Source organism: Harmonia axyridis, chromosome 3, assembly GCF_914767665.1.
Source record: "Harmonia axyridis chromosome 3, icHarAxyr1.1, whole genome shotgun sequence".
In the NCBI taxonomy this organism is placed as follows: domain Eukaryota; kingdom Metazoa; phylum Arthropoda; class Insecta; order Coleoptera; family Coccinellidae; genus Harmonia; species Harmonia axyridis.
Window position 1 is genome coordinate 23,362,654 of NC_059503.1, and position 15,513 is coordinate 23,378,166.

The 15,513-nt window shown below is 34.4% G+C and overlaps 1 protein-coding gene across 6 annotated transcripts in view; it reads right to left on the reverse strand.

Annotated features, from left to right (window-relative positions):
- Positions 1-15,513, reverse strand: part of LOC123674723 (Kv channel-interacting protein 1-like) — a 228,272-nt gene that overhangs the window by 39,825 nt on the left and 172,934 nt on the right. For all 6 annotated transcript variants that reach the window (XM_045609729.1, XM_045609723.1, XM_045609727.1 and 3 more), the window contains one exon: positions 14,116-14,307. In XM_045609729.1, coding sequence (XP_045465685.1) covers positions 14,116-14,307 — 192 coding nt within the window. The remainder of the gene's footprint in view (positions 1-14,115; positions 14,308-15,513) is intronic.

The following is a 15,513-nucleotide window of genomic DNA, read 5'->3' on the forward strand; positions in this document are numbered from 1 at the left end:
GATGAATCTGTAATTTTCATTTCACTTCCAATTTAGGAACACTCTGTATATTTAAAGCCAATTCCAAGATTTCTATTAATCTTGTTCGATGTTTATAGTAGTGTCAGGACAATAGATAATTCAAATGTTATACGAAAAAGGTAAGCACTGGAAATTTTCAGCGCTTGTTTATTCTTTAGCCAATTGAGCCCTTGGATACCATAGAACTATACATATAGTTATACTAGGTGTCCCTAAACTATGGTGCCAAATTGAAACAGAATGTTCTCCTTGAAAAATTCAACTTTTTCAATATTTCTTTTCTGTTCGTTGCAGGGATACAGTTTCTTATACCAAACATAAAAAAAAGTAATTTTTTCATAACTTCCACAGTTTCCAAAGTTTTTCAATTCGTGTTCAATAGGTGCTTTATTTCGAAAAAAGAATCATATTTTAAGTTGCCATTAGTGACAAAAAAGATGGGCGGCATGGACCCTTTTCTTCCCTTTTTTTACGCCACTGGTAAAATCGTGAAAATTATGCATTTGTCGCTTTTCTCATTCAATTTTGAGTGAAGTAACTACTGAATACAAACATTCTTCCAAAAAAATTTCGGTAACTGTGGAAGTTATGAAAAAAATCACTTTTAATTTTTCATATTCAGCATCCTGTATCTCTGCAACGAATGATATTTGAGGAAATAAATTAGGAAAGTCTTATTTATTTTATCAAGACGAATCTTCTGTTTAAATTTGGCCTCATAGTTTTGGGACATCAGTTATAAGGCGTTCAAAAGCTTTTGCTTAACGTCAATGCTTTCCTTATGTTTTTATTCATTTTATGAAATGAAATTCGTCTTTGAACTTCGTTCCACTCATCATCAAAGACGAGACATTCATTAAATCGAAAAAATTGTTTTAAATAGAAAGAATATCTTGCTTCGGGATTCCAGTTATGTCTCGTTTCTTATTCATGCAGCCGCTTTGATCAAAATTCTGCCTCATCGGGATTAATCATCGAATAGCACTGGTGTTTTGGTATTCTCAAATACGTTTTCAATACAAACCTCCGTTCTATTCATAACATCGTCCTTTGTGAGCCTTAACTTATGAAGGGAAATAGATCCTAGATTAATTAAACCCAACATCATGGACAACTATGACACTTGCCCAAGTTTTGGGATTAACAGATTTACATATATGGACTGAAATATTAATTCAGCACGGTTTATAACTGTGGTCTTCAATGCGTGGCAGCCTTATGACTTCATTCAACAACCGTCTTGATTACACCAATACTTAGTATTTCATTATTGTACTTTTGATGTAAAAAAATGACTTGACTTGATTTTTGTATCTTTAGGTTAGGCTTGAAATCAAACTTCTTCAAATATTTTGATGTTTGAATATCATATTGCGCAACGTGTCTGAACCTGTACTCTGCTACTCCGGAAATTACTTAGTTATAGTTCTTATTTAGTAGGATACACTTGGGTTGTTTCGTTTTTTTTTAAGGTGTTTGTTGTGCGTTGTGTCTGAACTCGAAATGTCTGAACCTTATTTTTTTTCATGTAGCTCATGCAGCTCGGAATACGTACCAAAAAAATTGATTTAAGACACCCCCCAAAAAACTATGAAAAAAAATCTGAAGACGAGGCAAAATTGATCAATAAGAAAAATAAATATACAGATTTATTTTATGTTGTGGCAGGTGATTCCAAAACAATGAAAATTGGAAAGTGCAAATTATGTAAAAATAAGAGAAACGGTATCAAATATCTATAGTGGAACTAGTTCTTTAACGATATCTGATGAAGAGCCACAAAAAATTTTATGAAGTAGAATTTTTGCAGGATCCAGTAGAATTTGTGGTAGTACCAACATGAAACGTTGGATCCAAAATTGCAAAATATTTTTTGGAGGGTACCTCCTTTATTGCCAAAATTAAAAATATTCGGTTTGTTTTATTGAACTAGTAATTTTTATTAGCAGGGGGCTCTAGGGCCAGATTTCTTGTGCACAGCATTCACTTAATTTGTAAGAACTACTGAAGTAAGAACTTTACTTCACGAAGAAATTTGAGGTGACAAGTTGGAGTTGATTAAAAAAAGTGTCTTTTTGTTTATTTTTAATAAATGTAGGTATTTGTTGTACCTACTTACTATATTTAACATAAATATTTTTCCCATTCAAGGTATATATACTGAATAAATTATTTTTCAAACTAGTTTGACAATTTGAATTTTTAAAGCTGTAACCATTATATATTTGATTTGACTTGATCCATTTGTCAGAAAAATTGACTTGAGTTAGACTTAATTTCAAGTCAATCTCAAACATTCAAGTCAAACTTGAACCCATGGACACATAAAGAATGAACTATCAAAAGCTCACTGAGACCAAATCAGTGGTTTTCTCGAATTTTTCTTCCAAAATTGATGGAAATTGAAGTTTGGCATTACTTTCATGTGCGATGAATTTCTATCCAATTTTAGTATTACAATCTTAACCAACAACTTAATTTTCGGCTTGGCAATTCAAATTCGTTCCAAATTTCCACATCGTCTCCAATTTGTCCCCTGTTCCAAATTCATGGGCAATTATTAATTCATCTTGCGAACAATTCGAACGTACACAGATGTATTGCGGTTTTCTTGCCCGCTATTTACAGGAACCCCGACTGTAATTCAGGCAGCCAATATGGCAACCAAACCCCAACAAACAGCGTTCCAGCCGTTGTCGGGTGTGAAATTTAGTCCATGTGCCGACAAATATGCATGCGAGATTTTGGAATTTGTGTTGAACTTGATACGGTTGAAACCTTGAAACGACTACGGCGAATGAATTTGGGACGCTCAATGAGAAGAATGTCTCCATCTGACACTTCATCAGGAACAACTGTATTACATTTCTCTCAGATGTCTAGAGTTACTGAATACTTTTGAGTATCATTGTTGTAGGGAGTTTTGATTCGGTATGTATTCACTCAAGCATAATGGCATTTACCCACTACTGATTTAGTAACTATTCTCTTACACCATTAATTTGATTGAAGTAAGTGAAGGCTGTCAAGTGATTTACTCTCAGTTTGGTTTGGCAATTCATCATGAATAGACTCACGCCTGAACAACGCTCGCAAATAGTGCAATTTTATTTCGAAAATAATGGTTCTGTGCGGAATACGTATCGCGCACTACGTCCATTTTATTTTGTTTGGCGATGAAGCGCACTTCTGGTTGAATGGCTACGTCAACAAACAAAACTGCGGCATTTGGAGTCAAGCTAATCCTCAAGTGTATGTCGAAACACCGTTACATCCAGAAAAACTGACTGTTTGGTGCGCTTTATGGACTGGTGGAATCATTGGTCCGTACTTCTTCAAAAACGATGATGGCCAGAACGTTACAGTCAATGGTGATCGGTATAAAGCCATGATTACTAACTTTTTCATTCCCGAATTGAACAACCATGATGTCCAGGAGCTGTGGTTCCAACAAGACGGCGCGACATGTCACACAGCTTGTGCCACAATCGATTTATTGAAAGACACGTTTGGTGACCGCCTAATTTCACGTTTTGGACCTGTGAATTGGCCTCCAAGATCTTGTGATTTAACACCGCTAGACTTCTTTCTGTGGGGCTATGTAAAGTCATTGGTCTATGTGGATAAGCCACAAACCATTGACTATTTGGAAGACAACATTCGCCGTGTTATTGCCGATATACGGCCACAAAAGTTGGAAAAAGTCATCGAAAATTGGACGTCCAGATTGGACTACATCCGAGCCAGCCGTGGAGGTCATATGCCAGAAATCATATTTAAAATGTAATGCCACAAGATTATTTTGTGGATAAATAAAATTCATGTCAATCGAATAATCCATCGTTGTTTTATTGCAATTTAAAGTTATATAGCTCTAAAAAAACACCCTTTACTACTTACAGACATTGCTTCGGTTATTACAACGTGAAGGAAGTGAAAACTTGCTTCCCTAAGGAAGAGTGTAAAAATTCAGAACTTTATATTTCATTGTTATTTATGGTACAATTTCCGAATTTCAGTTGACCAAATTAGGTGAAATTTTTGGGCACTCTTCTCATTTCCGTTATCTTCTCGATATAGATATAACTACTAATTCTGCAGACAATACTCACTTTCATCGATATATTATATTATCTATTGAGTTTGGGGATATTTTTGATATTATTATGTCCGATATAAAATGACAACTATTTACAAAGGCCATCTTATTTTTGTTGTAAAGACTATCTGGCTGCGTTCATAAACTTACTCGAGTAAGCTCGTATTACTTTTTGCGTTTATAAACTTATTATGCTCTACTCAGAGTATGCTCCGTGAGCGTTCATAAACATACTCAGAGGAAGCTCGGCATACTCTACTAATTCGTAAGGGTAAGCTTGTACTCTGACAGTTCTGACGTCATTATTGTTATTATTCCGTTCGAAATTTAAATAGTTGTATTTTATGTTTAAAAGTTTAGTCGTAATGATGGAATACGAAATGATTCATATTGGAACTGAAACTATTGATTAATATTTGTATTAATATTCATTATTTCATAGGTAGTGGGGAAATTTTTGAAGTAACTAAATTCGACGAAATAATGGGATTATGTTAGCAACAAAAGAATCTCAGTATGGACACTCCAAATGATGGTCATTAGGTCCCAAGAAGTTTCATGCCTTATTACAACCTGATCCTATAAAACATCAAAAGGTACCTCATCAATATGCACATTGTCTGATGTTGTCACAATAAAACTAATCGAACTATATAAAGCAAAGGAGACCACGTTCAGTTCACACAGAAAAGACACCGTTTGGAAAATTATAGCATCAGCGATGGAAAGCTGTGGCTATATAATTTCAACTGCAAACAATGCAAGTTCAGATGGAAGCACTTCTTAATGAAATCTATAGTTAATATGGGTGTCAAAGGGTCTGAAGAAGAACCTGACCTTTTCAAATATTTCGAGGACGATTTTCTGATGACACAATGTTGCACCAGTCACATTGGCATCTTCTTCCCAAAGGTAGTTTATCATTTTGCAAAATTTATTATATTGTTAGAGTACACTGCTGAAAGTTGATGAGGAACGGAGTGGAAAAAAAATAAAACCAAGGCTCCCAAGCTGAAAAAAATCTTACAAGAGAAAAAAAAATCTGCAACAATTGCCTCCAGAAGAAAATGGCCATTCGAAAAGAATTTCTAGTAGAATTGATGAGCCTGGTGATTGAATCGGAAAACTCCTTTAAACGCACAAAGGAAGTCGCCAAACACAACAACTACTACCGGAGAACGAATAATGGAGTCATGATGGCATAAAAAAGAATACCCAATAATAATTGATGTATCATAACACATTTTTGCGTATTCAAGTCCAAGTTTCAGAAGAATCAACGGATGGAAAAAATTTCAAAATATAATATATTGAGCATTCATGTCTTATACACTCAGAAACACGTCTGGGCATACTCCTAATGAGACGATCGATTTCCTCTTGAAATATTCCAGGCTACTTACACCTCGTGACGAAGTGCCGCTAAAGTCTGTGCAAGATGAGGGAAACGGAGTTATCTTCTTCTCATAATGTCCCAGACGTGTTCAATGGATCAAAAATCGGGATATCGAGTTGATTATTTTCAAAATCGACCAATAAAATTCTGGCTATATGTAGATAGTAATGAGTTATCTTGTTGGAAAAGTGGATTGTTTAGCATCCGTATATAATGTCACATGTGGTTTCACCACTCTGGATGTAACGCACGGCATTTTTCTGATGAACACTAACATTGCATGCCCAAACTGAATTAATCACTAAATACTTCTGTTCAACTAATTTATTATCATTGAAATGAAATATTGCAATAAGATGTGAAATAACGATTTCAACGTTCATGTGATATTTTATGTTATTCGCGTTGCCACAACTATAGAAAATTCAAGAAGAATACCATTATTCATCTGGTAAATTTTTCTGGTCGATGTTATTCGAAAGATCATACTAAGGGGCGAAAAAAGCACTGACATGAGCTTTTGAGCGTTCGTTCATGCTTGAAATTGCTATTTCACGTGTACGCGCAAAATTTCTTTTCCCTCTATTCCGTTTCCACTGAAATAATAGGTTTTATATTTTGCTTGAATTTTCTTTGGTATTTAAGAACCAAAAAAATGTAACTGTTTGAAAGTTGCAGTGCAGAAATCGGTAATAATGGGGATGTCTGTTCGGCCATATCACAAGGCTATTCAGAATAAATTTTCGGAAAGAAGTCAATAAATCTGATCATCACCTTTTCAAAGTAGGTACTGCTTGCATTCCAATAAAAATATTGAAGAGAATTTCTGAGTAGCATAGCTCTCCATTTCTGAAACTGGAGCGAAATATGTTTGAATGTCTTCGTTGGAATGGCTCTATTATTTCAAAAACTGCCCTAATTGATGTTGATAGACGATACATTGAAGTCGAATGATGCATATATTTAAAGTTGAAGTAACCACATCTTATCCAATGAAATTTCATTTGTGTTCAACATCAACAATGATATTTTCAACTTATGGAAGGTTACTTTATCCAGTAGTTTTTTCATTTGAATTAAAGCCCAATTCAATTTTCTTTGCTGTTTAGACTGTATCGTACTATTATTGGATTAGTTTATATAAATATTCTATTGTGTTTATGTGCAATCAAAATGCAAAAACTTCAGAAACAATGTGCCCTTAATTTCCTTCCAAATTGAATTTTTTTGTCCATGTTTCCTCTTTCTTTTGCGAATGCATGCAATTGAAAACACAACTCTAGAAGCTCATGTCCTCGAGCATTCGACTTCATGAATAGAAATGACTTCTGTGTTATATTTTAATAAACTGCTAATTAGGATGTGACAAGTATGAGCTGCAAGCCTCTTATGTGGATGTGGAGTTCGTTAATATAACCTTGAGACATTCAGAGCAACTTCCCTTGTTTTGTACGTTACGACACTTCTGACATATTTGCTTTAATTATTGTGAACTTAGCTGGATCAAATAAAGAAGCCTTTAAAGGCACCATTGTCTTGAAGTTTGTAGATGTTACGTTACTTATTGATTCATGAATTTTGTATGAATGTCTTCAGAAAAACTGATAATATCATTCTCTATATAAAAGAAAGAAAAAAAAATTATTTGTAATATTAATAATGGGCTTTTCGACTTTTTTTGATATTATATCTGAATAATATCACTATTTTTGCTTTTATATATACCCTTTAATTAAGTTTTGATTCCATCTCAACTGATTCGAAGATTATATTCCTTTGACCAAGTGATGACCAAGTCAATCGAATATTTATATTCCTTTCAAAGGAAATATTGAACTAAGTCTTAAACGGCCATTTGAAGTATAAGCCAAGGACAATAAAAATTTACTGCTGGTCGAGAATGTATTGTATTAGGCCAATTGAAAAGTCTCCGGTCTGAAGAATAGATGGCAGTGCTAGTATTAAATCCATATGATTTTTAGTTAATAACCTTCAAAAGATTTGACAAAATGACAGCAGTCCGATTAGTTTGTGAGATATTGCGTTGTGATTGTAGCTACTTCTGTTATTGGAAAAAAGATGGAGAAAAAAGAATTTCGTGTGCTGATAAAATATTGCTTTTTGAAGAGAAAAAATACAATTGAAGGAAAATCTGGCTTGATGAAGAGTTTCCGGGGTCCAAACCAGGAAAATCAACTTTCATTGATAGGAATGCTAAGTTTAAACGAGGTGAAATGAGCACCGAAGACGGCGAACGCAGTGGACGCCCTAAAGAGGCTGTCACCGACAAAAAAATCAAAAAAATTCACAAAATAGTTTTGAATGACCGTAAAGTGAAGCTGATCGAGATAGCAGACATTGTGAATATATCATCTGAACGTGTACATCATATCATTCACGAATATTTGTACATGATAAAGCTGTGTGCAAAATGGATGCCGCGCGAGCTCGCAATCGATCAATAGCAACAACGTGTTAATGATTCTGAGCAGTATTTGAAGCTGTTTAAGTGCAATAAACCTGAATTTTTGCGTCGATATGTGACAATGGATGAAACATGGCTCCCTCATTTCACTCCGGAGTCCAATCAGCTGAGTAGGCTGCACAAGATGAACCGAATCCAAAGCAAGGAGAACACAACAGTCAGCTGTCAAGGATATGGCATCAGTATTCTGGGATGCGCAAGATTCATTGATTACCTCCAAAAGGGCCAGACCATCAACAGCGATTATTATGTTATGTTATGTCTGCATTAAGATATAAACTTCTATATCTTGATGCAGACATAACATAACATAATAATCGCTGTTGATGGTCTGGCCTGGCCCTTTTGGAGGTAATCACTGAATATTATATCTTGCGCAACATTTGTTTTGTTCGAAAAATGGAAAAAATCGAGTTTCGAGTATTGATAATTGTTTTTTGGTGAAAAAAAAATCCGCAATCAAATCAATGGCTTAATATTCAAACTCTGCTCCATCGATAACAATGGCTAAACTTCCGACAAAAAAAGTATTGAAAAGTAAAAGGAGCGCGGGAGTACATGTATAATTCTTAATAGGTGACTATGTTGAAGAATAAAGTCGGACTTTTAAGAAGAAAAAATATGTTTGTTAATTGTTCTTGTGAGGTACAGGTATTATAGAATGAAGTTTTGATGCGATTGTATAGCAAATATTCGATGATTCATAGGATTAAATATTTTGTGGTGATTTGTAGTGTATAACAAAAGGGTCTCCCATCCAAATGCCCAAGACTCGCTCAGTAAGAATTTCACATTGAATTTTATGAAAAAAATTTGGGAATGACTATAAAATAAGAATTCATACTTAGGAGGCTCAATTCTTCGAACTTCAATTCATTGTTATTTTGAAGCTATCATACCTAAGTTTCAGTGTTAAATACTATTTAAGGTTTATTATTTTTCAGTTTTCGAACTTTTCTATTAAATGTAAAGAATACTTTCAAGCATGAAGTTCACAACTACCGTATGAATTTATTACGAGCAAAAGCCAAATAATTAAAAGTTTTCAACGAACTGACCTAAATTCACAGATACTTCTAATAAAACCCGGGGGTGTTGTGAACAAAATGATGCTTCATAACACTGAAGAGTTCCATAAAACGGGAAGTAGGTCACCGTGGGCCACTGACGAAATCATTTCATTCAGAATTCAGGGAGATTATTTAGAATTTCAATCTTCATCCATTAAACAAAATGCAAATCTAACTGAATAAACTCCAGACGAAATCCAAACATCAACAGACGATGGTGGATGACAGTTGTGTTTAAGTTCACACTGCGAAATGGCGAATCTGGCGTATCTGTTGGATTCAACTCGTACAATCGGCGTCTTTATTACCATAAAATTCGTGTGATGATAAACAAGGAATATTCATAATTGCAGTTTCATCTGACGATGGATTCCAGTCATGAAGTTTAAATATAACGAAGCCGAATGTAGTTTGTTTGTTTTGCGGCAGCAGAGGGCGCTGCGTGTTACCACACTCGAGTACACAGAAGATAAAGTAAATAAACTGTGGCGAAATTTACGAGAAAATCAAAGGAAGCAGAACGGACTTCATAAAACTGCTGAAATATGATGTGTGTGCGTCAGAAACATCGTCCTGCTTGATGTGCTCCCCTCCCATGCCAGTCTACTTCTCCAGGTTCAGTATAACTCCGCTGCAATATTCCACTCCTGGGGTTTTTGAACTTCCTTCTTTTTATATCTTCGGGAATAATGTGCGGAAAGATTGATTTATATGTGGTATAAACATTTGATCTATTAAAGCTGCGAATATTTTCCATTAAGAAACAGATGAGAATCACAATCCCACATGAAAGTAGTAAAGATCCTCAAAAATTTCTTCATGATTGTTTCATTTTAGCGTTTTACCATATCACGATTAATAATTCGAAATGAATGATAATCTGGCTATGGTTTCATAATGAAATGATAAGAGATCCCATTATTTAATAATTATTAAAGCTATAAAAGGAAGTGTTTAGGGATCTTTCCACATTATTAAAACTCCTATGGTAAAAACAGTTTCATAGAATATTATTAACGAGTAGTTAATATGTTTCAGTATACTTAGAGGGATAGTGAATAGTTTCATCTCGTTTTCTTCTGAACTAAAGAAAAAAATCATTTCATATTCGAGCAGACCCCATTACGAATTAGAAATGAATGTACTTATTTGAATTGAGAATAACTAACTAAATTTCTTCCATGTATATTGGATGATTGTTTGTCATAGAAACGGCAACAATTGAATAAGGCTGTGTAGAACTCTCAATTTGAAAACTAAACGTTGCATTTGCATGACAGGTTTTGATTCAGTAGAGGCTGTCCTAATTTCATTATTAATTTTCATATGAGATGAGGTCTTGATATTACAAATGTGAGTGTTTTTTCTTGAAGGATTTTCTTTTTTGCTAAGAAATCATTGGAAATCTTATCCCACTTTTCCGTTCAATGTTGAAAAGTTGGTATGTTACCCTCCACTATAGCATATTATGTCTTATATGCATTATTCGTCGTGAACATATCTCTCTTAGACCAGAAACACTGATTGTCCAATCATTTTTGGTTTGATTGCTATTCGCTATTTAATTTGGTCATGTTGTATTTTTCGAATTTTGAGCCGCGAATGCTTTCAAACGATAAGGTTTGAAGTTCTGTGTTTCTGCCGTCCGTCAAAACGATTATTCTCGAACAAAAATATCTGAAAACTTCAGAAAATTTCAGGGTAGATTCGTATTTCGAATGTGAGTGAGTGTAGTTTGTTATTGTTCGAAATCCGACCAGGGGTTTCGTGTCTACTAAATTACTACTGCTACCAGTTATTTAGCGAGTTATTCAGCATTATTAAGAAGGACATTCTGGAAATAAGAAATAGAAAAATGAAAGGTCGGTTCTGTATTCGTATTCAGATTAATTTAGAAAGAAAGAACTAGATGATGTGCTATCTTTTTCCATAGTTCCGCTAGTTTTGAAAAAACCCCTGCTACATCATTAACTTGAATTATTTCAGAAAAAGGCTACATGAACAAAAATATTTGATAAAATTTCGATGAAATATTTGTTCGCTAAACACTACGGTTCAATATACTTATGTTATATATTAGCAAAACAAATCAAAATGGAAAAATTTTGAGCTGAGTAACATCTAAAATCATATACTTGAGTGAATAGGCCGAAATATAAAGTTGTAGGAAAGCTGGGATATAAACACGTTTTACGACTTTATATAAGTGCTCTTATTAAATTTTGATGTCACTATATTTTCACCTAAAACCTACACATTATTGGAATAGCCTGGTTAAACAGCAGTAATTTTCACGTTTAATGAAATTAACCCCTTGGGTAAACATTCCATTTATTTTCGTCTCAGTTATGATCGGGTAACGAATATACCGTTAAGGTTTGAAGTACAATTAAAATTTTAATATGGAAATTCAACAGGTTCATTTTGCACTCAAGCTTCAAAAATAACAACGGTGAATTTCGTTGTTACTATTTAATATATAATCATATCACATCATAATTGGGCTGCTTCGGACCCTAATGATCATATTATTTTAACTAATTGAAAGTTTTTTTCACCCATAACGATATTTTCCTTTGAGGATTGCAAACCTGTAGTTTTTTTTGATAATTCAGAAATATTGTCTCTGCTGAATTTTTGTTTTTTTTTCAGCATCAATCATTTCATAAATCAAACACGTGATGCATACAGGTTACATATATTAGGTATAGAGGACCAGTGGTAATACGAAAAAAATGAAAAAACCATTGACGTAAAGTCAAAATCTTTTGAGCGCTACCGTTATGTGGCTTCCAAAGGCGCAATTAACGCTTGAATGAATGAGTGCTCAAAAGCTCCTGACAACACGAAATTTCATTTCTTTCTATTTTCTGGTTGAATTTTCTATGGTTCTGTATAAGATATCAACACTAAATTCAGAATTATTATTCTATATACATATATACACGAAAATCTAAACTACAACGGCAGTTTTGTCATGAAAATATTGTGTATTATTTTTTTCCAATATTCTATGGTTGTTATTATGTGATCTGTCTGAAATTGTGTAACAAGCTTGAAATTGTTGTTCCACATTTAATGCACAATTCATTCGTTTAGAAACTACCAGGCAAACAAAATTTCGAACGGCTATATTTACGAATCCCTTAGTCAGATTTTGTCCATTAACGAAATCAACCGCTTCATTCGAGATCTACACTAAATCTTTCAAAATTTTCATTCGAGAGCTATCGTGTTCACCAACGATCAGGATTTGAAGACGGATTTATCATCACTGAGCCGAAGCTTATCGTTTGAGACCATTCCCGGCTCAAAAAATTCGAAATATACAGGTATTGTGACAAAATAATCTGTTCAGCCATCAAATCTGAACTTGAATTAATAAGGTTGTTCCAAGTGATATTCTTCACATCATACAAAAATACCAGTACCAGGTACAAGTCGTATATGATAACACTTTCAAATCTGTCAACTATAAGAGTCGATCAACCGAATGTCGTCTTATTGAAATTTTCACAATATTTTTATAGAACAATTAACAATTTCTAAATGATGTTCGAGCGTGTGTCATTCCATAATTAATGGTATAACTTATTGAACACAAATGACTTACTGGTTCAACTGTTTGAATGCTTTATTTCCAGGTTTTTCGAGTCAGTTTTTTCCTTCAACCTTCCTTTCGCATCCAGTGGCTTTCCAAAAGTCATCTTGTACTTCCTAGTAACATTTCTAATAGTCTTTTTCTTTCTGACTTTAATTTTTGATCTTTGGGATTTTTCCAAAATCACCAGGGCATTGGCAATTTCATCTGCTATGAACTGCAGTTTAGTTGTAATTATCTTTTTCTGTACTTTCACTATCGTTGCTTGACGAATATATCTTCTCTGTTCGAAGTGATGTGCTTAGATAAAACCGGTAGAAAAAATACCGCAAATAAAGAAACCATCGTAAACAGGTAGAAATCTGCCGCGGCACACTCAAGACAACACCCCTTCACTCATACCTGAATGATATCCTTGCAAGTGTAAGGTAATCATTATGAATACGAACAAAAGGGAAAGCCTATACTTCTACCTTATTCTTCAATTCAAAACCTTAGACTTCTCTACCTTATACTTAAAAGGATATCCTTCGATTTTCTGAATACGGCTTATTGTGGGATTGGACACTACAAGCTGATTCGACAGTTTTGACACTACAAGCTTGTGGTTTGATGGCTGATTCAGTCTCTTCTTTCATAGTAGAAGCTGCACTCACTCTATACTGAGTAGATCCATCATCCATACCAATGTGCATTGCAGCTCCGATTTTTACAATTGTAGGGTTAATGTCAACTTCCTTAGCCTTCAATAACTTTTTCATTTCATCAGTTTGATTGCTTCATTTCTAGTTTTTTCCAAGTCAATTTCTTTCAACCTTTCATTCATATTGTTAATTTTCTTAAAAAGCCTATCGCTCTGCTTTACCAAATATCACATCGTACTACCTGGTAACATTTCTAGTAGCCTCATCTTTTCTTTTATTTAAGGTGGCAATTTCATCTACCATAAACTACAGTTCGGTTGGACAAATATCCACTTCTGCACTTTCACTATCGCTGCTTGACGCAAACATTTTCTCTGATCGAAGTAATGTGTTCATATAACAACAATAAAATAACAAGACTGTTAATAAACAAACACACAAGCCAACATCTCTTCTTCCTTGGAGGATATCCTTGCAAGTATAAGGTTATCATCATATCATGAATACAAAAAATAGGAAATGTTTATACTGCTACCTTTTTCTTCAATTCAAAACCTTATACTTCCACCTCATACTTATAAGGATATCCTTCAGTTTTATGGATACGGCTGATTGTCTTACTGCTCTCACAAGAACTCTCTCACAAAAAAAGCTCATGAAATCGTATTTCTATATCAACCCTCATTAAAACTACTTGAAAAAGGGGATGTTGATCCTCGAAGGAAATCTATAGATCAAACCGAAGATAATTTATATAGTATTGGCAATATAAGGAGTAGCGAAATAGAAGTGTACTCACCACCCTGTGGGAAGAACTGCGCATAGATCATCTTGAACGTTTCCTCTCTCACGACTCCCGTTGGGCACTCGGCTTTGAAACCCCTATATATACGTTTGATTTCCGCTTGGGTGAAGCGGGTAGCGCGACAAAGGGCCTCCAGGCTATCTGGTCTGTATCTGGGAGGCGTTTCCAAATCTTCCAACTCCGAATCTGGAAAGTAATGACGGATAATAATGAGGCGTTCAGTTGCTATCACATCTTGCTACGAATCAATCTGATGGTTGGGGTTTTCATCGGGTAATTGGAAGCTGAGCAAGCAACCTTAGCTTCGAGAAAAATGCTGCAAATACTGATGAAAATTTTTCGTGGAAATTTTTGGGTTATGATTGCTCGGCACTGTTTGGATTTCGAATGAAAATTTATACCTACTGCTATTCAAATTAAATTAAAGTTGTCGTCTTGGATTTCATCAGATCAGAAGTGAGTGAAATAATAGGGGAGACTGGGGAGGGTCGATACATTTTTTACAAAAATTGTTAATGAAAAATTTGTGTTTAACATTTACCAATCCATTTATTTCAGATTGCAATTTAAGGACTCTGCTTGAACGTTTAGCAATATTTAATAACTGAAAATGGAAATTTCAACCTTGATTGATGAGTTCTTGAAATTGTCGGTGCAAAGTGTCTCAAACCTTCCTATACATAGGAGGCTTGTTACACTGAAAGGGAGGTTTGATACAATAAGAAATAAGGTACAAACAATAATGAGAAATCAATCTTTTATTATCATAATACTAACTAATTCCTACATAATTCGCAAGTAAACATTTTTATTTTACTATACTGACACTTGCACAGGCTAAATGGCATTCCATTCTCTGATGAAGATGACGATCCAGCTTGAATCTATTGCAATTCATTATTTTCGGCGTCTCGTCCTCGAGAACCATGAATTTGTTTCCTGCAATGTTTGAAATGTCTGTTCATAACTTCTGCTGCTGCGAAATATATAGAGAGGTTCAATACGTGTATCATCCCTCCCTACACATTCTGTATCAAACCTCCCTAAAAGACAAATTTAGAAAATATATGTCGTGAACATATTATGATATTCGATTGAAGATCTGTACTACTGGCCTATATGTTCTCAATGAAAAGCGCATCAAGAATGAAGTAAAGAATTTCGTTAGTTTTGTTGATAAAGAGATTAAGCCTTACGTTTGTTATGCAAATTCTTACATCAAATATGTAGAAAACACACTTTATGCTTAAAAATTCTTGTTCGTGACGCGATCGTTGCTAGATTTGTACTGACACTATTTTCACACTCATAGAGGCACTGCACTCGATTACGCCTTCTCTGAAGAACCGAGACGCGAAAATTGATTGTGTATCAAACCTCCTCTTGTATCAA